Source organism: Microtus pennsylvanicus, chromosome 6 (genome assembly GCF_037038515.1).
Source record: "Microtus pennsylvanicus isolate mMicPen1 chromosome 6, mMicPen1.hap1, whole genome shotgun sequence".
In the NCBI taxonomy this organism is placed as follows: domain Eukaryota; kingdom Metazoa; phylum Chordata; class Mammalia; order Rodentia; family Cricetidae; genus Microtus; species Microtus pennsylvanicus.
Genome location: NC_134584.1, coordinates 9,389,432 through 9,416,751, shown reverse-complemented (window position 1 = coordinate 9,416,751; position 27,320 = coordinate 9,389,432). Strand labels below are relative to the sequence as shown.

Genomic DNA, 27,320 nt, shown 5'->3' with positions numbered 1-27,320 from the left:
GAGGGAGGGAGGGAGGGAGGGAGGGAGGGAGGGAGGGAGGGGGAGGGGGGAGGAGAGAGAGAGGATGTGTCCAGCTTTTAAAAGCTGCCTAGTACAGGGGGTTGGTATGACTTTGTCCTACGCAGATGACGTAGGTGACAGGCTCACGCATGTGCGCAAAGGTTTAACTGAGTCATACTGGATGGAATCATGCATGCTCCCGTGGGTCATGCGGGGCCCTTTAACATTCAGGCATCCCCACGCTTGAGGGCCCTTCTGCAAGTGCTCACCTTTAGAACCCGGAAGTGCAGCCTTATCTATGGCTGAATAATTACGTTCCACCCTTTTGTTTATTATAAAAATTTGGGGTTGGGGGTCTTAGTGGGTGGGAATGGGGTGTCATAAGGTCTCTTATGACTGCTTCATGTTTACTTTGTGGGCGTCATTGCTGATTTTCTGGATATCGGGGAGTTGAGATGCTTGACCACGTCCTGGGGTGGCTGATTACTGTTGTTTCTCTGAGCTCTGAGGAAATGGCTGTCCGGCAGCTTGGACTTCACAAGATGCTGGAAAGGCAGAAAATTATGTTTTTCCCATGTAAGATTCTTGTAATTGTCTCAAAGTAATAAGAGTCAAAATGAAAGTTTTACTCTGGAGTAAGTTTCTATAATAAGCAAATGTGCGTGTGAAATCACAGTAAAGTGACCGAAACTACCTAACAAATGTAATAAACATTACTGTAAGGTCTCAACTCTCATCTAAACATCTCAGTTTACAAACTGAGAATTTTTAGAGCATCCTGACTCTCTGTCTCCCTCTAGCCCCCCTCTAGCTGTAGAGTTTACAGGTTAAACTTCTTTCCCAGGGTCAAAGGCTTCCAGTGGCCGTCGGAATGGCATTACACAGACTTATGGGAAATGTAGTCTCACTCATTTTGACGTCACAATCAAGGGTCACTCTGTTGCCTTCTGAGTTGCTTCTGCGCAGGTTCCACCCTCTTGCCACTTCCCTCTCCAATTTGAACTCAAGTGTTTTACTACCCTGCTTGGGTTGGATCTCTGAGCGCAGGTTGGTTCGGGGTGCAGGGCAGCCCAGCAGGTCTGAGGGATCGTGCAGAGGGAGCCGGTAGGTCCATGGTGGAAGGAGTGGGCACAGGGCCATGAGAAACAGGAAGAAGCTCACTTTTGGGGTGCTGTTCCAACGTAGGCTGCGCCACCGAGTCAGGATTTAGGTCCGCGCTAGGGAGAGGGCAATGGGGTCGGTGCTGGGTCCCCTGTCGCTCCAGTCCTCCCGGGATCTCGCTCCGGGACAGGACAGGTCGGCTGCGGCCCCCGAGGCTGTGCAGGGAGTTCACTGTCCAGCTCTCCCGGGAAAGCCTGCTGCCTCCAGCGGACTCACTCTGAATGGCTGTAGTCAGCATTCTCAGCGGTCCAGAGAAGAAAGTGGAATTTCTGGTCCCTACTGCACTTTATAGCCGTGTAGTAGTCGTTTTTATAAAGTTTATAAACTTTTATATTCGAGAAAAACGAGGCAGGGAAAAGGAGGCTACAGGAACAATGTGGGGGAGTTGGATCTAAACTCGAAGAGAGCAGGCAGATTTGTCTGGGCGCCTCTCACAAAATATCTCTAAGGCACAGAGAGGAGATGCGAGAGTTCTCCTGACTTCCACTCTCCATTCTGTTGTTCCCGACCTGTGTCTAGGACCAGCTTCCATTGAAGGAGGCGGGAAATGAGACTCCGTGTTCTGGCTAGGGAGGAGTGTGAATCTTCAGCTATTCTTAGGGAATCGCATTTTGATCCTCATCCAGAAAGGATTTGTGTTTATTTCATCTAGAGAGTAAACTCATTCTCAAGGGTCCTGAAATACTTCCTTTTAAAACCCACCTAAATGAGACCAAGGTTCTAGGCCGTCTGCCCTCTGCCCACAGACAGCCACAGTGAGGAGAGTGCCCTGAGCATGGCAGACAGTTCACGGAGCGAGCAGTGGTGGTCTGTGCTGGGCAGCAGTAGGGAGTGGTCTTTGCAGTTAATTCTTCCATTGGGGACCTGCTCCTGTACCCTGAGAGGACCATCTCCATCTTCACTCTGCCCAGGGCTCTTGCTGTTCTCTGAGCTGGGCAGTCAGTGTCCCTGTTAACTGGCAGCCATCTCACAGGTGAAGAAGAGTGGAGGATGGGCTTCTCATTTCTCACTGCTGAGGAGCTTTTGGCAATGTCTGATTCTTTTTTTTTTTTTAAAGAAAATACCAGATTTTTTATTAAACAACTTCATTCTACTTGTGACTTGGGGTTCCCTTAGTCTTCTGCATTGCTGTGTCTTCTTCTTCTTCTTCTTCTTCTTCTTCTTCTTCTTCTTCTTCTTCTTCTTCTTCTTCTTCTTCTTCTTCTTCTTCTTCTTCTTCTGATAGGAGGAACTTTTGAGGATAATAATTGTTTATAAAGCATAGGGATCCCAAGGCTCTTCACTGCAGCTCTCCCCAACAGATCTGGATCAGGCCTTTCCTTCTGTGGCCTCCTCACCTTCCAATCTTAGTGAGCAACTGTCCGAGAGCCTTCAGTTCCCAGGCTCTGCTTGGCTTGTGTATTCTCGCTGTTATTTTTCATCTGTCAGTGGTGATGTGTGGTCCTTCAGTTTCCCCAGCCGCTGTGTCTGCTGAGAAAACCTAGTGAGGACTTTACAGAAACACCTGCTGGGTCAGGCACCACTGTTCCTGAGCCCTGTGTGAATTTCTGGAGGGTTGTCTAGAGTGGCATCTGTTGGAACTTTTAATTTGTATGGCTCACTGTATACGACTCATGTAAGAGTAAAGACCATACTTCCTAAAATAATGTCTTCCACATTCTCTCTGTCTTGTTTTTATGAGGGAAGCCTTTACATTACCACAGGCTAGCCCTGAACTCTATGTAGATGAGTCTTGCCCTGAACACTTGGTACTGTGTCTACACCTTCTGTGAACTAAAATGAAAGACCTGAGCCACCTTCCTGAAATCTGTTTCTCCTTTTATTCTGTGGTGTGTCATGAAAATCTGTTCCATCCCCTTCAATGCTTGTTACTGTCTTGCTTGGCTGATTGACTGGCCCTGTGTCTGTGTATACAGGTGGGACCACATACCATGCTGTTCCTGTGCAAGCTGGAGGAACTCTTAGAGATTCGATTCCTTCCTTCCATCACATGGGACCCAGGGCATCAGACTGGTCAACAAGTGGCTGTCCTGGGATAGAATTACTAGAACTACTGAACTGTCTTAGGATCGTGTCTACTAGGCTCTAGTCGGTTTTCATTGGCCTTGATCCACCACTCCACATGTATAATGCTCTTCCACTTGGGAGCCAGTCAGAACTCAGTGCCTTGTTCTGGGCTGAAACAGGCTAGGAGTTGGAAGCGTGTTCCACTGGGTGCCCTGAGGAACAAGCCCAAACATTGGCCCAACTTGTCTGGGTCAGCACTCACACCATGCATTTCCCTCGGGGACATTTGGATTTTTCTGTCTTTCTGAGGGATTTGCAGTGTTTTCTTCTTATTCCATCAGGTGGCTCAATCAACTTTGAATCCATGAGCTAGGAAAAAAACATTGGAAAGAATATATTGGTGATGTACGGGGAGTAAGGATTGAGACTGAAAACAACTAAGTGGATTTTGGCTTCATACATGGATTGTGAGCAATTCATGGAATTCATATTTTAGAGAAAATTAATTACGATTGATAAATGGCTAAAAACATAGTTCCAAAAACATAAAAAGGGGAGAAGTTAATATAGAAATGAACAGCTGTCACAGTTATTTTTTATTTCACGCTTACCTCAATGGTGTCCATAGAGAGAGCCAAAGCCCCCTCCTCACACAAATGCATGGTCTGCACAGCTGCGCACTTTTCCTGTTGTCAGCCATATAGACCTCCTCCTGCTTTTTCTAATGCGTAGTCCTCATTTTCCCTCTTGCGCTAACAGGAGAAAATAATGTTTTTACCATGTTTCTCTGTCTGGGTTCATAATAGCTTTCTTATTTCAGTTATAAAAGCAGATCTCAGCACCATTTTGATGCAAATACTTTATTTTTTTTTTGTATTCCATTTTTCTAAACTAGAAGGTTACCTAAAATTGGATGAAATCCAACTTGTAAATTCCTTGAGTTTTGACAATGTCATAAAAGAAAAACAAATGAAGTTGTATACACGTTTACATGGGATACTGTTCAGGGTGATAAAAGAGTGTGGTTCTGCATGCGTTCTGGTCCCACTCACTTTGGTTACCCTTCCTTCCTTTCTCTTTTCCTTCCTTCCTTCCTTCCTTCCTTCCTTCCTTCCTTCCTTCCTTCCTTCCTTCCTTCCCTCCTTCCTTCCTTCCTTCCCTCCCTCCCTCTTTGTCTTTTAGTGTTTTTTTTCTTTTCAGGATAGATTCTCCAGTAGCTTTGACTGTCCTGAAGCTCACTCCTTAGACTAGGCTGCCCTTGAATTTAGAGATCCCCCACCCCACCCCACCCCCGCCCCGCCTCCTGGATTAAAGGCACGCACCAGCACCACCCACCTTTGTTTACTTTTTACATCCTTTCACTTTAAGGCAGTTCCTGCTCTTAACACTGAGATTAATTTCTTTTCATCAACATTTAGTTAGCCTGTTTTGTGGGTTGGAAAGTCTATTAGTATTTAAGGTCATCACTGCAGAGGTGGCCGTTGTTTTGCTGTTGCTTTGTTGTTGTTTTGTTTTGTGCATTCTCAGACGTGCTCAGTGTGGAGGGATTAGACCTTCCTTTGGTTCCTCTCTGCAGTCTCCCCCTACGCTTAGTCTTCTCTCCAGTCCAAAGTGTTGCTATCAGGGCTCTCTTTGGGGCTGGTGTGATCGACATGAGTTCTATTAGCCTATTGTATCCCAGAAAGTTTTCCTTTCTCGTTTTACTATACCTGATAGTTTTGCTGAGTATAGTAGTCTATGTTGGGAACTCTTGTCTCTTCCAACTCGGAGTGAAGCGGCCCTGGATCTTATGAATTAAAAAAAAACAAAAACAACTTTCTGAAAGTTAATGAACTTAAAGTGGTTCTGAGGTGGAAATTTATATCTTTAAGAGTATATGTTTAAAAAAGCATAACAAACACCAATGACTTCGTGACTCAACTCAAGAATTGTGCAAAAGAACAACAATCCAAACATAAATGACAAAAAAGATAAAAATCAGAACATAAAGTGTTGAAATAGGAACTAAGAAAACTATAAAAACAACCAATGAGACCCCGAGCTGCTTCTTTGGGAAAATGAACCTTGGCTCTGCTGAGCAGAAGGAAGAAAAGGGTGATCAAATTAAAAGGGCCAGGGATAAACAGGGCAGCACGGCAGTGGACACCAAAGAAAGTCTTCTAAGGAAGGGAACACTTAGAGCCTGTCCTCCATCCCATTGGAAATAGAAAAGAAATGCTCACCTGTCTAGATTCCCCCAAGCCACGCATGCTAGACTCAGAGGAGGTCAGGGGCACAAACAGGCCATGCAAATGGGGGAACTGAAGCTAATTCAAAGCCTTTTCTGTCACCCACAAGAAAGCCAACAACCCCTCCCCACCACAAAAGAGGAAGGGAGGGAGTGAAGGAGGGGGGAGGAAAAGAGAGATAGTGCAAAAATAGATTCATAGAAGAATTCTACCCTGCTCTGTAAACAAAATCAGTAGCCGGGATTTCTTAAAACATCATTAAAAAAACAAAGATAAAAAGAAAGGGGAGTGTTGTAGTCCCTGTGTGACTCGGGTTGCATCTGGAATCATTTCTGACTTAAGTCATTTGTGTACTTCTAAACTCCTAGAAATTCAGTGTCACTACCAAGCTCTGTGCACATTCCTTGTGAACTCTGAGAAGCCACTTTTCACGCACTGTGGCGTCCGCTATGAGAAATGTGTGTGCAGTGTGCTGCACGATACAGGCATAGGATTTGACCCCCAGTAGATGTGGTCAATTTACTTTTAGCATTGGTAATTGTATAACAGCCATAGGCACTTATAGGATCTTTTACCATTCTCTTTAGATGGGGACTGAGGTCATGTGACTACATCAAAAATAAATTGGTTGTATCATTTTCCCATGTCAGAAGCATTTCTAGCTCTGCTTTTACCTTAGCACAAACATTATGATGCCTGTTGGTGTCCATATTAATATGATTTTAATCAGCTTATTTAATGGTTTTAGTTATTTTATTGTGTGGTTTTCATTCATTGATCTTTATTTCAGAGCATGTTGTCATTCAAGGATGTGGCCATTGATTTCTCTGCAGAGGAGTGGGAATTGCTGGACTCTGATCAGTGGAGTCTGTACAGGGATGTGATGTTGGAGAATTACAGCAACCTGGTGTTCCTGGGTGAGGATTGTGTCCAGAGTGAATTCCTAAGTCACTGTCACCTTATAATCTCCTTCTATAGACCATCTTAAGGGTGCTTGTACTTTCTAATGAGGTTCATACAAGTTAGCTGTTCGTTTGTTTGTATGTTTGTTTGTTTTGAAAGAGGGTGTTTCTGGCTGTCCTGGAACTTTCTCTATAGACCAGACTAGCCTTGAACTCAGGATGCCTCTGAGTTTTAACCTCTCCCTTTAACCTGGGGTTAAAGGCCTGAGCTACCTTGCCCAGCTCATAGGCTCCCTTTCAGGAAGAATTGTTGATATAAGTAAGACATATTTAATTTCTTCTTAAGCTTTTCATCTATTTGTCTTAGTTGTACATCCTTCACTGTAGTTGTGATGTCAGCAACTAAATGGGATGTGGCATGGAGCACACGTGGAAAAGAAAATGTTTTTTCTAATTTTATAGTCTTCTTTGTAAATGACAGAAATGAAGATCTGTGATTATAAATTCCTCCTAAGTAAGTATTCTAAAATGCCTATCCAGACTGATTTGAAGATTTAATTTTTTGTAGTCATTCATTTACATTTTATAACTTTTTGAGATTTGTTTTTTATGTATATTCTGCTCTTTCTGCACATATACCTGCATGTCGGAAGTAGGCATCAGATCCCATTACAGATGGCTGTGAGCCACCATGAGGTTGCTGGAAAATGAGCTCAGGACTCTGGAAGAGCTGCCAATGCTCTCAGCCATCATTGAACCATGTCTCCAGACACCTTTACAGTCATTTATTGTGTTCTTTAGTTTTCTTCTTCGTCCCTTCACACAGGCCTTTCTTTCTCCAAGCCATTACTGGTCAGATTTCTGGAGAAAAATCAAGAGCTTTGGAATGTGAAGAGACAAACAGCAGCTGCGCCCCGAGGTGTGTAGGAATGAGGGGTCAGAGGGCAGGGTGGGAGATCAGATCCAACAGAGGGGTCAGAGCCCAGGGTGAGGGGTTAAATCTAACAGAGGGCTCAGAGCCCAGGGTGGGGGGTTAAATCTAACAGAGGGCTCAGAGGGCCGGGTGGGGGGTTAAATCTAACAGAGGGCTCAAAGGGAATTTGTTTTTTGAGATTACATCATTTCCCTCCTTTCCTTTCTTCCTTCTACACCCCCATACACTCCTCCTTGCTCTCTTGCAAGTTTGTGGCCTCCTTTTTAATTAATTATTGTTGCATGCATATTTGTATATATGGTTACATTCCTAAGCAAGCTGCTCAGTCTGTATAATGCTACTTGTAAGTATGATTTTAGGACTGAACACTTGGTATTGGATAACCAGATAGTATGCTCTTCCCCGAGGAAGACTCTTTCTCCTTCTGTCCACGTTTCTTGGTTGCCTATTCTTCTTTGTGCAGGGTTGAGGCCTTGCGGGCCTCCCCGTCCACTGTTACATGTCTATTTGTTGTCCTTGTTTAGCTCTTGCTCGGACTGTCAAGTTGGTGAGACTCTGAGTGTAACTTCACACATTACTAGGAGACACTACCCCGCAGTAAACTCCCTAATCCTCGGGCTCTTAAAATTTTTCTCACCCTCTCCTCTGCAGGGCCCCTGAGTCTTAGGTGCAGGAGTTGTTGTGGAGATGCAGTCCCTGGGACTAGGCTCCACAACCCTACATTTTGATCATTTGAGGTTTTCTGTAGTGGTCTTTTGTTTGTTGCGAAGAGCAGTGTCCTCGATGCGGGGTGAGGACTGCACTCCCTGTGGGCATAAGGACGAACGTGTAGAATGTAGCCTTAGAGATGATGCTAGTTTAGAAGAGTGGTGGCTGTGGGTTCTTCTCCAAGATCCATGATTTTCTTACCCTGGGTAGTTGACTAGGTTTCCTATACCAGGCATGAACTCTCTTTTTGAATGACTCTCAAAATTGAAAGCTGTTGGTTACCACCAAAGTATGCTTGTCAGAACTGCACTTTTGGGGTTGTTGTGCCATGTTGGTCGCTGGTGGGGTTCACAGGCATCAGCACTGGGCAGGACCTTGGTTACTTCCCTTCTTTGGAAACTTGCGTGGCACCTTCTGTTAGCATGGAAGCTAGTCTTCAGGGACGAAGCATTCAGGTCCTCTCCAGCTCTTGGGCCTCTGGCTCCTGTGTCTTAAGTGCATGGTATATTCAGCAAGAAGAACTCACCTCTAATGAGCAAACAAAGGCATTAATAATAGTCTGTAATGTTTTAGGAGTCTCTCGGACATCCCCACCTAATCACTCAAAGAGATTTTCTCATGCCTGGTTTTCAGGACTTTTTAGATGGTCCTTGCTCTTGGAGGGAGCATTGTCAGCCCAGATGGGAAAATTTCATTTAAATTTTATATGTATATTTATATTCTGATGTCCAGGTACACATATATTTCTAGGTAGATAGTTAATAGTATGAGTCTTTATAACTTTTTAAGAAAACTTTACTGGTTTTCTTTATTGTTTTATTGAGCTATGTATTTTTGTCTGCTCCCCTTCCTTTCTCTTCTCTCTCCTTCTACCCTCTCCTGTTACCCCCACACTCCCAATTTACTCGGAGATCTTGTCTTTTTCTCCTTCCTATGTAGTCCATGTATGCCTCTCTTAAGGCCTCTTTGTTGTTTAGGTTCTCTAGAGTTGTGGACTTTAAGCTGGTTCTCTTTGCTTTATGTCTAGAAGCCACTTATGAATGAGTACATATGATATTTGTCTTTCCGGGTCTGGGTTACCTCACTCAATATGGTGTTTTCTAGATCCATCCATTGACCTGCAGATTTTAAGATGTCATTGTTTTTTACCACCGAGTAGTACTTCGTTTTGTAAATGTACCACATTTTCTTTATCCTTTCTTCAGTTGTGGGGCTTCTAGGTTGTCTCCAGGTTCTGGCTATCACAAACAATGTGCTATGAAGATAGTTGAGCACCTGTCCTTGTGGAATAATTGAGCATGCCTTGGGTATATACCTAAAAGCGGTATTCCTGTTCTTGAGGTAGATTGTTTCCTAATTTTCTGAGAAATTGCCATACTGATTTCCAAAGGGGGGGTACAAGTTTGCATTCCCACCAGCAATGCAGAAGTGTTCCCTTATTCCACATCCTCTCCAACATAAGCTGTCATCAGTGGTTTTGATCTTGGCCATTCAGACAGGTGTAGGATAGAATCTCAGAGTTGTTTTGATTTGCATTTTTCTGATGGCTAAGGATGTTGAACATTTCCTTAGTGGCTTTCAGCCATTTGAGAATTGTCTGCTGAAAGTTCTCTTTTTAGGTCTGTACCCATTTTTTGATTGGATTATTTGTTCTTTTGATGTCAAATTGCTTGAGTTCTTTGTATATTTTAGAGATCCGGTATTGTAATAGGAGCGGCCGGCTATGTTCCTGGCACCCGGCCGCCCGCACAGCTAGCTTTATACCCGAAATAATTACACGGAAACTGTATTCTTTTAAACACTGCCTGGCCCATTAGTTCCAGCCTCTTATTGGCTAGCTCTTACATATTGATCTAACCCATTTCTAATAATCTGTATAGCCCACAAGGTGGCTTACCAGGGAAGATCTTAACCTGCGTCTGTCTGGAGTGGGAGAATCATGGCGACTCACTGACTCAGCTTCTTTCCCCCAGCATTCTGTTCTGTTTACTCCGCCTACCTAATTTTCTGTCCTATTAAAGGGCCAGAGCAGTCTCTTTATTTAACCAATGAAATTAACACAAAATAGAAGACTCTCCCCCATCAATCCTGTGTGGAGTTAGTGAAGATCTTTTTTCATTCTATAGGCTACTGTTTTGTCTTTTTGACCATGTCCTTTGCTTTACAGAAGCTTCTTAGTTTCAGGTGGTCCCATTTATTAATTGTTTCTCTCAGTGTCTGTGGTAATGGGGTGGTCTCCTGTGCCAAAGCATTCAAGGCTACTTCCCACTTTCCTTTCTTTGAGGTTCAGTGTGGTTGGTTTTATGTTGAGGTCTTTGATCCATTGAGTTTTGTGCATGGTGATAGATATGGATCTATTTGCATTTTTCTACATGTTGATATCTAGTTATGCCAGCACCATTTGTTGAATATGCTTCCCTTTTTCCATTTTATATTTTTAGCTTCTTTGTCAGAAATCAGGTGTTCGAAGGTGTGTGGATTGATATCTGGGTCTTCAATTTGATTCCATTGGTCTTCCTGTCTGTTATGCGCATACCAGACTGTTTTCCTTACTATAGCTCTATAGTAGATTTTGAAGTCAGGGATGGTGATTCCTCCAGAAGTTCTTTTTTTGTACCGGACTGTTCTGACTATCCTGGATTTTTTTTGTTTTGTTTTTCCAAATGAAGTTGAGTATTGTTCTTTTGTGGTCAGTGAAGAATTTTCCTGGGATTTTGATGGGCATTGCACTGAATCTGTAGATTTCATAAGATTGCCATTTTTACTATGGTTATTCTTCCTACCCAAGAGCATGGGAGATCTTTCCATTTTCTGGTATGTTCCTTAATTTCTTTCTTCAAAGATTTGAAGTTCTTGTCATACAGGTCTTTCACTTGTTTGGTTAGAGTTACCCCAAGATGTTTTCTGGTATTTGTGGCTGTTGTGAAGGGTGATGTTTCTCTGATTTCTTTCTCAGCCATTTTATCCTCTGTATAAAGGAGGGCTCCTGGTTTCTTTTCTTTTTTTTTTTTCAGTTAATCTTGTATCCTGCTACATCACTGAAGGTGTTTATGAGTTATAGGAGTTCCCTAGTAGAGTTTTTGGGATCACTTATTTGTACTGTCTTATAATCAGCAAATAGTGAGAGTTTAACTTCTTCTTTTCCAATTTGTATCCCATTGATCTCCTTTTGTTGTCTTATTACTTTAGCTAGAACCTCAAGAACTATATTGAATAGATTTGAAGCGAGTGGACAGCCTTGTCTTCTTCCTGATTTCAGTGGGATCGCTGTGAGTTTTTCTCCACTTAGTTTGATGTTGCTGTTGACTTGCTGTATATTTGTTTAGATTTGATTATGTTTAGATATGTCCCTTGTATCCCTGCTCTCTCCAGGACTTATGAAGGGGTGTTGAATATTGTTGAAGGTGTTTTTACCATCTAATGGACCTTACTGTTATTTTTATCTCCTCCTTCTTTCTTCTGTAGCTATCTCCCTCACCCTCTCTGATTAGAATCCCCCCCCCTTTTTGTTTCTTTTTGTTTTGTTTTCTCGAGACAGGGTTTCTCTGTGTAGTCCTGGCTGCTTTGTAGACCAGAGACCCACCTGCCTCTGTCTCCCAAGTGCTGCAATTAAAGGCATGCACCACCACGTCTGGCTCTATCATGGTTCTTTTTTTTTTTTTAACAGAACTTGCCTCAAGTTTATTTGTAAAAACAGCATAAGGTCCTGAACATCTGCAAATACTGTGTAGGTGTTCACACCAGTCCGTCTGTCTTCACACTGGCAGACTGCGACCTTTTTTATGGGGCCTTTACAGGGGCCTAGGCACCTTTGGGAACCTGAGCTGCAGCTGAGGCCTCTGCCTTGGCTTGAACCTTGGGCTTTGTTTTTTGGAGCCTACGACCCCTGGCCATGTAGCTTCTAATCTGCTTCCCAAGCTTGGGGTGAGCAATTAAAGCCAGACGGGTGAGTTTGCGGGTGGGGCCCTTTGGCACCTTGGGCTTCACCACCTGGGGCTTCACCAGGGCCTTGATGGCCTCCGCACGTGCGCTCATGGCCTTTGCATTATTTGCCTGCATCTTCTTCAGACCTTTCTTGTTGTGCTTCTTGGCAAAGCGCATGTTCCTCAGGAACTTGGGGTCAACCCCCTTGAGAGATTCGTATCTTTGTGACCGGGGTTTCTTGATGCCGTTTCTGTGCCATTTCCGGGACTGGTTGTGTGTGGTGTGGTTCTTGGACTTGGCCATGGCTGGACGGTAATCAGTGGCTCCCGAAGCGCCTGCGACCGGAAGAGAAAGAGCTCTATCATGGTTCTTTATATCATGTTATTAAATTGCCTTATCAGAGCGCTATCTGAATCATTGTATTCATCTTCATGTTTTTCCCACAGTGTTGGTGATTTTACATGCATGCCCTTTGTAGGTAGACAGTCATGGGTGAAAACTGTACAAGTATAAAAGAATGTTTCTTTCAGTAGCTAAGAATATTGTGAGTTTGAGGTTCTTTGTTCCTCATTTTGCAGGTCTGTTTCCTCTATTATGATTTTGCCATCTATGGTGCCTGAAATCATGTTTGTGTGTGCTCCGTGTATAAAGATCTATGAAAAATCTATATTGAAGTATCTACTTCTGTGACCAACAGACTTGTATATTCCTGCTTATGTTTGTAAACACAGGCCTCATATTTTGCATTCCTTGTTTATTTTCTCTTCATTGGTTACTCAGTAGTTATTTCTCTAGTAAATAAATAGTTCTTTAAAATGTGTTGATCACAGGTATGTTGTTAGCAAAATTATGTTATTTGTAGCAGAACTTGAACTTTTTCTGATATTATCTTTCTTATATTTATGCCCTTGTCATTAAAATATAGAGCCTACTAATTTAAATTGATGAAAGATATTATTTAATGGAGTTATGAACAGTCTTCTTGTTATGCAGCCTCCTTTTTCTGTTTTCTACAACTAAAACTTGATACTTAGGATAAAACATTGTCTTTCTCCATGTCCGTCTTGTTTGGTATCATCATCCTGTTTTCCTAGTTCAGCTACTTCATAGTTTTCCTGTGTACACAGTCTAACAGTTTCTCTGTTTGTTTAATGGCTTGCTTTCTGTTAGCATAATGCCTGAAGATTTTCTACTACTATCCATGTTACATCTTTTGTAGTTAAATTTGAATTATATTCCATTATTTCTATACTCTATTTTGCTGTTTTCTTCTTCTTTCAATTGAAATTTAAATGATTTCCACCTATCATATTTTCTAAGTATAGGTTCAGTGAATATAGATGTTGAATATATTATTGTTTTTTATCCATGAAAATAAAGTCTCAATGTTAAAGATAAGCATTGTAAATATGACAAATATTCCTAAGTTTTTCTCCATTTCGTTTTATTAACCAGGAAAGAAACCCTATAAGTGTAAAGAATGCGGGAAAGCCTTCACTAAAAACTCAGTTCTTACTTATCATCTGAGAATTCACACTGGAGAGAAGCCCTACAAGTGTGACGTATGTGGCAAGGCCTTTGCTATGTCCTCCATACTTCAAAACCACCAGAAAATTCACACCAGAGGGAAACCCTACAAGTGTGCTGTGTGTGGCAAGGCCTTTTCTATGCCTTCCACACTTTATAACCACCATAATATTCACACCGGAGAGAAACCCTACAAGTGTGATATATGTGGCAAAGCCTTTTCGATGCCTTCCACACTTACTAACCACCAGAAAATTCACACCGGAGAGAAACCCTATGAGTGTGAAGTATGTGGCAAAAAGTTTTCCAGTCATGCAGACTTTACAAAACACCAAAGAGTTCATACTGGAGAGAAACCTTACAAGTGTGAAGAATGTAAAAAACCCTTTAGTAATCTTTCAGCCCTTAGTAGACACAAAGTTGTTCATACTGGAGAGAAGCGTTTTACCTGTGAACAGTGTGGCAAAGCCTATGGTAGGAGTCACCACCTTAGTCGGCACCAGAAAGCTCACACTGGACAGAAATGCTACAAATGCAAAGAGTGTGGCAAAATGTTCTACTATTCTTCAGATCTTAAAAGACATCACAGAATTCATTCTGAAGAGAGACCCTATGAGTGTGAGGAATGTGGCAAAGCCTTTCCCAGTCCTTCAGATGTTACTCAGCATGCAAGAACTCATAAGAGAATGAAGCAGTACACCTGTGAAGCCTGCGGTGAGTGCTTTACTATTCAAACGACAATTTCCAACCTCCGTAAAATCTGTCTTGAGGGAAAGCCGTCTGAGTGTGAAGGATGTCGAAAGAGCTTTTAAAGGCTCTTTGTACCTTAAAACACGCAAAGGCATTCAAACAGCTAGCCTGCCAATGTGAAGGATGTGGCAGATGGTGCAGGTATCATTCAGTTGTTGTTCAAACTCACACAGTTCTTACCTGAGAGAAATGCGACATGCGTGAGAAAACGACCCGGGTTTAGCTATTCCTCATGTCTATATAACCATTGGAAACCCCATCCTGATGAGGAAGCCTACGAAAGCAATCAGTGTGACAAGTTCTTTACCTGTTCTTCATGCCTTAAGTATCCCCAGAGACTTCAAACCTCAAAGATTTTTTTTTTAAATTGTGCTTAATTAAGCACCAGATAAGTCATACTAGAAAGGAACTTTGTGAAGGCAAAGTTATTGGATAGCTATTGAACAGTGATTCTGATATCCTGCAATATTTTAAATTTATACACAGAGAAACCCTGCAAATTCAAGTGATAAGAGAAATTATTGTCATATATCACAGAATTTGTTTTGTTGAGAAGCCATATATATAAACCAAATATCTATTTGTCACACCTCCTCCAACAAAGACACATCTAATTCTTTCTAAATAGTCCACCAACTGAAAACCAAGCATTCAAATCCATGAGCCTATGGGTCTCTTCTTGCTCAAACCACCACAATGGTGGCCATAGCCTTTGGCCATGAGCTAGATTAAATTCTCCTTAAAGTTGCTCATGTACTGTATTGCACCAATTGGAAAAGTTACTAATAAAAATAATGAAAGTGTTCTTTTGATATCAGATATGTATGCATCATAGTGTTTTCTTCCTACCTCCTTATTTCTCTTCTGCCCCCTATTCCCCATTGTTCTTTCTAAAGTGTTTTCTGTTTCCATGGACACACAGCCGTGAACACTGGTCACAGGTGTGGTCTCAACATTCTTTTAGGTTTAATCAATGTCATTGTTATTTTTTCTGAAAAAAATATGCAAAAAAGGAAAAATTGTCATGTGGTTTAAATGTGTGCATGACCGTGCTATTATTTACTCTGTTAATATTTGCATTTTAGTTTTAATATCTTTCATCCTTTAATATTTTCTAATTTGCCACTTAAATCTTTAATGGTGTTTCATAGTATCATTATCCTGTGACTTATAAGAGATTTTAATAACATGGTTATTATTAAAAATTCCTTAAATTATTTGCTAGCATTTGCAAGACCATTATTGGTATTTGGTTATAATGGAGTCCTAGGAAGGATATGCGTAGTGTTATTTGACAAAGTGAAGTTCCAGATACGACACAGCAATTATTTTACTGGAGTTCTCAAGCCTTGTGCTGTGTTCTGTAGCTGACTAGTCAGGGATAAAAAGTAATCTCTCTAAGATGGTAGGTGTAGTTTTAGGCAACAGCTAATGAGTATTTAAAATGTCTTAAAAGGGTGTCCTTTGCATAATGATTGTCTTACTTAAGGTTTCTGTGCTGCCAATAGACTTCACGCATGACCACGGCAATTCTTACAAAGGAAAACATTTAATTGGGGTGAGCTTATAGTTCAGAGGTGTTAGTATTTTATTATCATGGTGGGTGGCATGCAGGCAGACATGGTGCTGGAGAAGGAGCTGAGAATTCTACATTTTGATCCTCAGGCAACAGAAATTGGATGTGGCCTGAACCTCAAAGCCTGACTCCAAAGTAACACACTTCCTTTAACAAGGCCATACCTCCTAATACTGCCACTGACTATGGGCCAAACATTCAAATAAGAATCGATGGGGTCATACGTATTAAGTCATCACAGTGATTGTCTGAGTAAGGTGATACAGCAACCTGCCAGTTATTAGTACAGAGCAAATAACCAACTTGCATTTTATTTAGTGGTGTAATAATCATTGAGGCTCTTCTCAGTAAGGGATTGATTCTATGAACTATCCAAAAACATTATTTGACAAGCTAATAACCTGGTCTCTTTCAGGTGTTACATTTCTTAGTAACAGAGTTTTCAGAATGCAGTTTAAAGAGCAGAGCCAAATCCCCACTAGTGATGGGCAGATTAGGGTGCACCTAATTGAAATAGCCCGATTATAATACATTTTGCTATTTTAGTTTATTGACCATGAAATTAAGCATTCACCTAAATACAGATTTTATAGTTGAGCAGGAAAAGAGAATATCATCCATATATTTCAGGAATAATATCCCTGGGAATCTAAATGTGTTTTATGTCCTAATTGTAATTGTTCCTGTACTAGAAATTGTGCCCATTTTAATTTTTCCCGATGAAGGTGCCTTTGGTCAATGTATACTGAATTATTACTACCATAGGGGAAAAACAAAAGGAAACTAACAAAAATAAGCAGATAACAACAGCAATAAAATCTAAGCTCTGGCCGGGCGGTGGTGGCGCACGCCTTTAATCCCAGCACTCGGGAGGCAGAGGCAGGCGGATCTCTGTGAGTTCGAGACCAGCCTGGTCTGCAAGAGCTAGTTCCAGGACAGGCTCCAAAGCCACAGAGAAACCCTGTCTTGAAAAAAAAAATCTAAGCTCTAGGGAAGCCAACCTGGCCCATACTGTAAGCAGCAGAACCCCATCAACCCTTTCTTGGTACTGGGGTGATACAGAGGCCACTCTCTAAATTGCAGTGGTCAAAAAGGGCCACATGGCCAGAGGACTTGAGTTCCAATTGGTTTTCTCAGGAAGACTAAACAAACTTGACTGGCCTGGAAGCCAAGCAGCTGCTGAGTCTTGCTGTGGCCTGCCAAGATGTGTTCAGCAGGAGAAAAGAAAAGGTGGTTGTTTGTTTGTTTGTTTTGTGTGTGTTTTGTTTTGTTTGTCTCTCTTTCCTATTGTTTAAAAAATAATTGGCAAGGATATTTATCTTCTCCTTCATGGCCTCTTTATATTAATTTATTTGAGTATAAAGTGGAAGAGTTATTACTCCAAGTATTTTGTTCCTTTGGATCTTAGGAGACCAGTTGCTCTCCACCTGCTGTCTCCCATCAACTGCTTGTGAAATAACCACTCTAAGGCTTAATATCAGTTACAATTGTTTGGCCAATGGCTTAGACTTCTTACTGGCTAACTCTCTCTTTTCAGTTAACCCATTTCTATTACTTTATATTTTTCCACAATGCTCCTGGGCTCATGGCTTGTTAACTCATATCTTGCTTCCCCACTGGCTACATGGTGTCTTCTCCCCTGCCTTCTCTATGTTAAATGCGGATTTCCCACCTAGGCATATTCTGCATGGCCATGGGATGAAACAACTTTTTTTTCCATCAGCCAATAAGAGAAACACAGTAACTTCATACAGAAGGACATCTTACATCAAATAATTATATAAACACTATCCCTGTCACAGAATACTATGAACCTATATTTATCCCACTCTCCCATTTAGAATTGTGGACCCTTTTAAGTGAGTTTTTTTTGACAGTTTTCCCCTAATTCTGCTGAACAAAAAACTTTCTTAACGTCTAAGACCGAGTGCCACGTTGTCAGGGTTCCGGCAAGCTTCATGGCTGGCGCAGAAATGATCTACAGGAAGTTAAGAAATAACTTGGGTCAGCACCACTTTAGCCAGTGCTGGGACAAAAGTTTCTTGGGTTTGACCAAACACTTTATTTTTCTTACTCAGTTAAACAGAGTAAAAGTTCTGGAGAAGGTTTCCATTTGAAAATTATCCTGGCAAACATTTAGACATGGCTACGTTGAAACTCCATTGCATTGTACATCTCTTTGGTGAGGTACCTGTGACCTTTACCCTAAGAATGGGGTCTTGTTCACAGAGAAACAGAGATCAGGATAAGGAGGATGGACATGTGTTTGATTGACTCAAAATGCAAATTACATAGGACCACTTTCATAAAGATGGATTTTATGCACTGAGGGACAAAGCTCAGAATAAGAGACTGAACAATGCTCAGGATTTGGGGTGGTGGCGAGATTCAGATGACAGTGGATCCATAGACTAGCAGAAGCTCTCCTGGGTGTTAGACAACATCCATTCATACTTCCTAGTGAACAGACATCAGTCATTTCCTTCACTTAAAGAAAAAATCCTTCATGTTTAACAGTTCTGGTTCATGTAATGCTTTCTGCAAGCTGTGCCTTTTACATCATTCCCTTGGTCCTTTCACCAGAACATCTGAGAAAGTCTTGGGTCAGTGAAAGTCCCCATAGTGACTAAACCTGTTGCCAAATTTCCTAATTATAAATTTGTTAAAAATATTTGTAATTCCATTTTGTCTACATATTGTTCATTAATTGTTCTGTTCCTTGGTTGCTGAAACTAATGTCCCTTGGTACAGTCATTTGCATCACTCTGTGCATGCTCAGGAATTCTAGATCTCAGCCCAGAGTTGCTGGATTAGAGCTGCATCTTCATTGGATTTATCATTTGTTATTGTTCATATTGAGTTGAGCGGTACCCTCTCCATCACTATGGCTCTCTAATGTGAGAAATGTACATTATGTGTGGTGTAGTGTGATATTAGCATGGGACAAAAATGCTTATTTCAAAATTTTATTTTTTATTTATATTGTGTGCATGGTTATACTACTATTGTCTTTGTCTAAGAAATTGATCCTCTGGAACTGGAGTTACAGACAGTTGTGAGCAGCCATGTGGCTGCTGGGAATCCATCCAGGTCCTTTGGAAATGCAGCGAGGACTTTTTACTGCAACAGTACTCTTTTGTAGATACCCTCACTCTCCATTGTATGGTTCTTAAATGTATAGTATGCATAGGAGTTCCTAGGATCTTCTGCCATTCACTTTCCTTAGTGCTGAGTCTTGTGCAACATCACAGCACTGCATCAGACTTATGTTAGGGACATTGCTCACATATATCAGAAGTTCTTCTAGCTCTCTTCTCACTCGGGGTGACCTTTAGATTAATATGTAGAAGTGTATATTCCTCTCTTTGTTTTTATTGCTGTTTTAATTTTTATAATATACAGTATTCATTTCTTTATCTTTATTTCAGGAAATGCTGTCATTCAGGGATGTGGCCATTGATTTCTCTGCAGAGGAGTGGGAATGACTGGGCCCTGATCAGTGGAATTTGTACAGGGATGTGATGTTGGAGAATTTCAGCAACCTTGTGTTCCTGGGTGGGTTGTCCTATTTTTAAATTGTTGTTGCCTTTTAAGCCAAGGCTGTCCTAATCAGGAACTGCAATTCTCAGTCTAACAGGTAAAATGGGCTGGGTTTTGTTTTGTTTTTTGTTTTGTTTTTGGTGTTCTGTAGACCAGGCTGGCCTCAAACTCACAGAGATCCGCCTGCCTCTACCTCCCAAACAGATATATTTTTTGATAGACAGGTCATCTTCAAACCCTTCAGAGATCTATGGAATATATCATTTAAGATGTTTTAATAGCAAAGTTTCCCTTTTTTATAACAATAAGATATGTCTGCTAATGACAGCACCAATCTACTTTGGAGATGATAAGCATCCTACACTGTATTTTAGATAAATGTGCCTATAAGTTGTCAGTGTTAGCCCTTTGTTAGTCTTGTTTTCTAATTCTTCTGTCTTAATCACCCAAGACTGACAGGCTACCTGACAGGCAGGGTTACCAAGGATGGTTTCAATAAGCATCTTGAAGAGATGGTGCTAAGTTTTACATTAACTTCCTGCTTCCTTATTTTTAAGTAAAACAGATTAGTCTTAGTTTTCACGCAGTAGTAGTAAGATCCCACACTAAGTAGACCTGAGCTTTAAACGTACAGGTATTAGCAGAAATAACTAGGAAACGTGGTAAACATTGCTATGAAAGGCTGGGCTCACAGGCTAACACCGGGTGCTGAGATCACAGGACTGAAACAGCCTGATCCCCTGTGGCTGTGACTGTGCTCAAGCCTCCTTCTTTACAACTTCATCAGCAAGCAGTTGGGCTCAACAAAGTCACTGTACAAATCACCTTTTGTGCCATCCCGGAAGTTGTTCGCGCTGACTTATGGGAAATGTAGTTCCAAACACGATGACGTCACAAGACGGGTCTTGGATACTTCCGCATTCAGTATTGAAACTTAGCTTCTCCCCAAAGTTAGGCGAGTGTTCTGCTCAGCGCTGGGCTTGGATCCCTGACATGGAGGTTGGTGCAGGGTGCAGCGCCGTCCTGCAGATCTGAGGGACTGTGCAAGGTGGCGGGTCCGGCGTGGAGGTTGCTGACTTGGACTGCATAGCGGGGAGGCGGGAGAAGCTGACCTGGAGGTGCTGTGCGGACCTAGACTGGGCCACTGCACCCGGGTGCAGGTTTGACAGGGTAGAGGGCGCCACGCCAAAGCCATGTTCCGTGAGTGCCCAGTCTCCTAGGACGCCCCTGCTGCCCGAGCCCACCCGTGGTTCTGGGACTGAAGGGCTGGCTTAGTAGTCTAGGAATGGAAATTGGAAAGAACCGGTTGCAAGGGCAGAGAAGGTCTGTGACTGCTCAAGTCTGAGGAGTGAAGGGAACTCACTTTCCTGCTTGCTGGGAAGCATGCTCTCCCTCGTGACCTTTGCTCGCATAACGGTAGTCATAATTCTCAGGACTTCTAGACCTCTTCCCTCCTATCCTCTATGGTCAACCTACTGCTCCTGGTTTAAGCTCACAGAGGTGCCTATTGTTCCTAGTTTCCAGAGACAGAGCCCTGTGAGGGCTATTGTTATATGGAAGGTTAGTTCCGTCCCCTGTGCTATGGTTTGTTATGGACGCCTCTGGTTGAATAGGAATCCCTGATGTGCACGCCGTGACTTGAACCATCACATTAACATCCCTGTGTAGCCACGGGTATTGATGTGTCATTGTGCAATCCACGTAATTACAGAGTTTACATTGCAGAGTGGAAGAGACTCGACAATAGTGCTGCATCAGTATCGCTTGAGACTGTGTGACGTCAGAAGTTTGGACTCCTTTTCAGATATGAGGGAGGACGTGATGCGATGAGAGAAATGGGCCTCATGATTGACAGGAGGAGGCTTGAATGTCTGGGTAAGGGGTGGGGGAACGGCCCTGCTCCTCTGGCAGGCGCTGTACATTGTCCTCGCATTACGGTGCCTTTCTGTCTCTTTTATCTGCATTGTTTGCACTCAGTAAACACCCTAGTCCCTGAATGTGGCATCCAGGTCCACTAATGCTCCTCAAATGGGTCTAGAAAGATTTGCCAAAGTTTTCGTGGTGGGCTGAAGACAATAGGAGATAAATTTGGAAGACTGTCGCCCACTAAGGGTTCTTTGGATTGCCTAGAAGCGTCCTGTTCATGGGAAAACTGCCAGTCTAGTCTCAGCTTGAAAACGGGATAGCTTCGTCTGGAGTCATTTGGGTGTCCATGCCCTTGGGACGAAGAGTTTCGTTATCCCAAATAACTTGTCCAATGTGGAAACAGTTTCATAGATTTTCAGAACAAAGACTGTGATTAATCAAGACAAGTTTAAAATACATTGGCAGGTGCTATGAGATGGGGGACCTATTCTTTCTGCCTAAGAAACTATCTGGTTACATTGTTGGCTTTTGAATAGATGGAAGCTAGCATTCTGCCAAGTCAGTGGACTCTGAAAGTTTCTTTCATCTATTGTCATAAGCTGTTTGGTCCACCACAGAGTGATAGAAGAAATGAATGTTTCTGAAGGATAAAACCAGCCCAAGGAAAGCTAATTACTCTCTGAACCTGCAACATCCCAGTCTCCCCACAGTAATGAATCTCCACATGGTCCATCAGTCTCTGCAGACACAGACTCCTCCCAAGAGTTTTCACTCACAGCCAGCCACAGCTTCTTTTCAGTAATTTTCCTCCACAGCCACTCCCCTAGCTCATGTGCTCTTGCATATACCGCCCAAGTGTGTGTCAAGCCAAGTGTTTGTGCGCTGGAGACTGGCTGATGACATTGGAGTGCACTCTTAGGAAACATGGGCTTCAAACCACCTTGTTTTAGCTCCTGAAATTTTCAGTGAGTTTCCAACCGTATTTAAAATAATAGACACTTCCTTCTTAATGTTGCTGATATCTAGGGAAAATCGTAGCTGTATGGGAAGTGGGAAAAGCACCCTGCCTTCTCCATCAGAACATTCCAGGAAGTGAGTCTAGGACAGTTTGCAAATGCAATGACATGTTTGGAGTTGAAAGTTTGTCTCAATTTGTCCTGCAGACTCTATCAAAAACTGTATTCAATTGTTTTGTTTGTGGTAAGTTGGCAACGAATGAAACAAAACCAAGAAAGGAATAATCCTTAGAAGTCCGGGTTTGAATCATTTTCAGTTTTGAGTTAAAAATTTGTCACTGAATCAAGGATACTTGTCAACCTCCATAGTCATGTCTCTCCATAATCAGTGCCCCAGTGTTCTTCTCAGCCTCCTTCATGAAGTCACATCCGCCCTGTCTTCTCTCTGTCTCTGTCTCTAGCACCCTGCAGGGGTGTTTGTGAGCATCATAGCTAGCAAAATAACTAGGCAGGGAAAGCAAGAAGGTAGTTCTGCCCAGCAACATTCAGTGGCAGATGTTGGTTCAAATGTCAGGAGTGTGTCCCCAGGGCGTTACGTTAGACACATTTATGCACACGCACAATTAAGTGAAAATTCTTCTGGTGATAATTAACCCAAGCCCATATGCATAACAGTATACATAAATTGCGTTGAGGAATAACGTAAACTAAATACAGAACATATGTGACTACAGGGATACTCTTTGTGACGCTGTAGATTGAATGAGAAAAACGGGTTGAAGGATGGATGAGATAAACTAATTTACAAGGGTCTGCAGGACAGCCTCTGGCAGCATCAGCTGTAGCCACACAGATAGAACAAAGTCAGCAGGCTTGAAATCCGCTGTAGGCTTCTGGACAGAAAACAGGTTTTGCATTCCTTCCCTCTAAGGAAGAACTCTGTATACTTTAGATTTCAGGTTCCTCAAGTGCATATGTGCAGACAAAGACCTCTGTGCCCACTACACACCCCACAAAGTCATTTTTTACATTCCAGGTTTCTGCAGTTACTTCAGTGTACGTGAAAAACATGATTTCCATCTAGAGGCCTCAGATGAAAAAAGACATGAAATGTTTGTCTTTGTGTATTTGGGTTGCCTCAATGTGATCGTTTCTAGTTCCATTTACCTGTGAATTCCAGTTTTCTTTACAGCTGCACAGTATTCCATAATGGATGTGTACCACATTTTCATTATTGTTTTGTCAGTGGAAGAATATTTATGTCATTTCCATTTCCTAGCTCTTATGAATAGAACAGTGATGAACATGGCCAGGAAACTGTCTGGATCTTTGAACTATTACAGAGTAGTTTAGTTGGGGCATATAGGAGATTTATTTTTGAACTTTTTTGGAATTTTTCTTTTCTGATTTCTAGAGTGGCTAATAGTTTGCAATCCCAGCAAAAGTGGATAAAGGTTCCCTTTCCTCCACGCCCTTTCCAGCATTGCATATTAGTTCTTTTGCTGATCCTTGCCATTCTGACTGTGGTAAGATGGACTCTCAGAGTTCTTTAGACTTGTGTTTCCTTAATCGCTCAGTACCTGAACAAGTTTTGAGATATTTCTCTGACATTTTGGTCCTCTTTTGAGTACGCTCTGTTCAGGTCTCAGGCCCATTTTGAGAATGGGCCCTTTGTCTAATTTTTGTTGTTTTTGGATTCTGTTTTTTTGAGTTCTTTGTATATTCTGGAGTTTACTCCTCGGTCAGGTGTATAGCTGGCAAAAAATTCTTCTATTCTGTGGCTTCCTCTTTACCCAATTATTATTTCTGTAGTTGTACTTAACTTTTTTTCTGGAGCAAATCAAGTCCTGTTCACAGTGTCCTTCCCTACAGCTATTTCATATGCGCTACCTCCTGTGTTTCGTTCTGTCAGTGTTAGGTAATTGGTCGGTTTGGTGTTATTTTTCCTATACAGTGATAGATCCAGATGTAATTTCAGTCTTCTGCAAGTGGAAATCTATTTCCTCAGGAACACTTGTTGAAGATGCTTTCTTTTCTCCAGTGGATATTGTTGGCATCTTTGTAACCTTTAAAAGGCTGAAGTTATCTATGCTCGTGTTTAACAATTCAGTTTTGTTCTATTTGTCTGCTCTACATATTTGTTTTCTGTGATGGTTCCATTTTTCCTTTTTATTACTTTGGCTCTGTACTATATCTTGAGGTCATGAGTGGTACCCCTCTTTTTGCTCAAGATTGTTCTGGCTATGGCTATGTGGGCATCTTTTGTGATTCTTTATGAACTTTTGATACCGTTCACTCCTGTGAAGAATGAGATGTGGATGGGTTGGTAGGATATAATTTTTTCAATACTCTATTGTGTATAGTTCTTTCTACTTCAACTATGACAGCGAGTTTTGCTTTGGGTAGTAGCTCAGCTTGGATGTTATGGTCTTTTCATATTTGGAATGCATTTCTCCAATCTCTTCTGGCTTTCGGAGTTTCCATTGAGAGACTGGCTGTTGTAGTGATATTTTATTTGTACTTTAATAAATAAAGCTTGGTTGAGGATCAGAGGACAAAGCTAAGTAAGCCTCTAGAGCCGAGGGAGTGGTGCCACACACCCAGAGGCAGTGTGATCTCTGTGAGTTCAAGGCTATCCTGGGCTGCACAAAATCCACCCAAAAACAGATCCAGGTGGTGGTGGCTCACACCTTTAATCCCAGTGTTTGGGAGTCGCACACCTTTAATTCCAGCACTAGGCAGGTGGGGATAGGAGTGATGTGGCTGAGCGGAGAAAGGAATATAAAGGGGAAGAGACAGGAACTCACTCAAGTGTGGAGTTTGAGGATTTGTGAAGACAGGATCTCATCCTTTTGGTCTGAAGATTTGGCAGAGGTAAAGGGACTCTCTGGTGGTTGGCTGCTTTGCTTTTCTGATCTTCACCTGGAACCCCATTATCTGTCTCTGATATGTGCCACAGGCTGTTATCCAAATAAATGTGCTCTTTTCCTTAGAGATTTTAGTATATCATGAGGCTCATAGTTTCTAGTCTTGTCGAGTTAGTGTTCTGTCTAATCCTTATATTTGTATGGATGTGTCTTTCCTTAGTTTATGGAAGATTTCTTTTATGATCTTATTGCAGATCTTGTGTATGGCATTGCCTGGGGATTTTTTTCCTCATCTGTGCCAATAATTGGAAGGTTTCATCTTTTTATACTGTCTTATAGTTCCTATCTTTCCTTCCTGCAGATTTTTTATTCTTCTTATTATTTCATATTCTTAGATTATTTTATCTAGATCTTCAATTTTATCTGTGAGTTCTGACATCCTATCTTCTGCTAGATTCATTCTCTTGTAAGTCTTTCCTCTGAGTTTTTTTTTTTAATTACTGGGCTTTTCAATTCCATCTCCATTCCTGCTAGAATTCTCTTCAGTATTTCCATTTATTGAATTCCGGCTTCAAATGATGGATTATCTTTGTCATTTCTATTATTCTTATGTTTTTATTTTCTTTGGCATAAGCCAGACATTTATCTTCCTTGTGTACATTGTCTTTAATGGCATTGAGATATGTCTTCATGTCCTCCTTAGACTTTTTTTATTCTTTCTTTCTTTCTTTCTTTCTTTCTTTCTTTCTTTCTTTCTTTCTTTCTTCTTTCTTTCTTTCTTTATTATATTCTTTCTGCGTGTATGCCTGAAGGCCAGAAGAGGGCACCAGACCTCATTACAGATGGTTGTGAGCCACCATGTGGTTGCTGGGAATTGAACTCAGGACCTTTGGAAGAGCAGGCAATGCTCTTAACCGCTGAGCCATCTCTCCAGCCGCCCTTAGACTTTTTTTGTAGTCTTTGATGAAGTTAATGATTGTACCTTGAAATTTGTGTCTTGGTTTGTTCATCTCTTGGTAAACATTTCTACAGAATGTGCAATGTTTGGGCGACGAAGTCAGCTTGGTCTTTCATTTTTCCCGTGAGAACTAGGCATGTGGTCTGTAGGAGAAAAACACAGGCACACCCTTGCAGTCAGGCTACCTGTGGCAAACTTAAATGTTGTTTTACTAGGTTTGTGTGTCTGACTTCATAGCAGTTTCCTTTATTCTCTGTTATAAAGCAGCTCTACCTTCTTTTGACACACATGCTTCAGTTTTCTTTATATTCATTTTTCTGTGGTGTTGGATTCATCAAAAGGAGGCTAGAAATGAATTTCTATAATTTGTGTGAATTTTAACAAAATCATAAAAGTAAAATAATCAGGGAATTGTGGTCCACCTGTTTAATGTGGGATACTATTCAGCTGCATAAGGATGTAATATAGTCATTTGAGATGGTATGGATAATGTTAGATTTCTGAACACAGAGTAGAGACGCAAGGCACGAGAGAGGCTGAAAACAACAGAGGAGACCAGCCATCAGTACTCATGGAGATGGGCACCAGCTCTCATCAGGTCCCACCTGATGTGCTTGTGCTATCAGGCTGGGGAAGAGTTAGATCTCCCAGTAAATGCCCGATTGGCTCTCTCATGGCACTGGATCCTGTGTCAGACTGGCCTAGCTAAGTATACTATTGGACAGGGACAGAGAAATATATTTCCCACTGTTCTCTCATGAGGTCCTCTGAGGATGCCTTGGGATAGTGTAACTCCTCACATTGAATAAACTTGCTTCTAAATTTCCTAATAATAAACTTATTAAAATATTTGTCATTCCATTTTGTCTATGAATTCTTCATTTGTTCTTCTATCTCTTGTCTGATCAAATTCATGTCACTGGCTACACTGTTACTTGCATCATTCTCTACATGGTCAGGATCCCAGAGCTCATCCCAGAGGTGCTGCATCAGATCTGCATCTTCATCATATTTCTTATTCATGATTGTGTATAATATGTTGAAAAGTACCTTGTCCATCACCGTGGCTCTCTACTGAGAGAAATGTATATAATAGGTGTTGTATTATAATACAAACATGGGACACTAGAGGTATTCTTTTTTTTCAAAATTTTGCCCTTTATTTATTTTCTGTGTGTGGGTATTTTGCTAGTGTCCATGTCTAAGAGATTGTCTGAGCCTCTGGAACTGGAGTTACAGACAATTTTGAGCAACCATGTGACTTCTGGGAATCAAGACAAGGTGCTTTGAAAGAGCAATCAATCCTTGTAATTACTGAGCCATATCTCTAGCCCTATCATACTGATTCATAGATCCACATACTCTCCATTTTATGGTTCTTTAAAGTATAATATCCATGAGAGTTTCTAGGATCTT

The 27,320-nt window shown here is 41.7% G+C and overlaps 1 protein-coding gene across 1 annotated transcript in view; it reads left to right on the top strand.

Annotated features, from left to right (window-relative positions):
* Positions 1-27,320, top strand: part of LOC142852768 (uncharacterized) — a 42,570-nt gene that overhangs the window by 10,536 nt on the left and 4,714 nt on the right. The window contains 3 exon segments of the mRNA XM_075977801.1: positions 135-161; positions 13,320-14,177; positions 20,183-20,256. Of these exon segments, the coding sequence (XP_075833916.1) occupies positions 135-161; positions 13,320-14,177; positions 20,183-20,256 (959 nt within the window).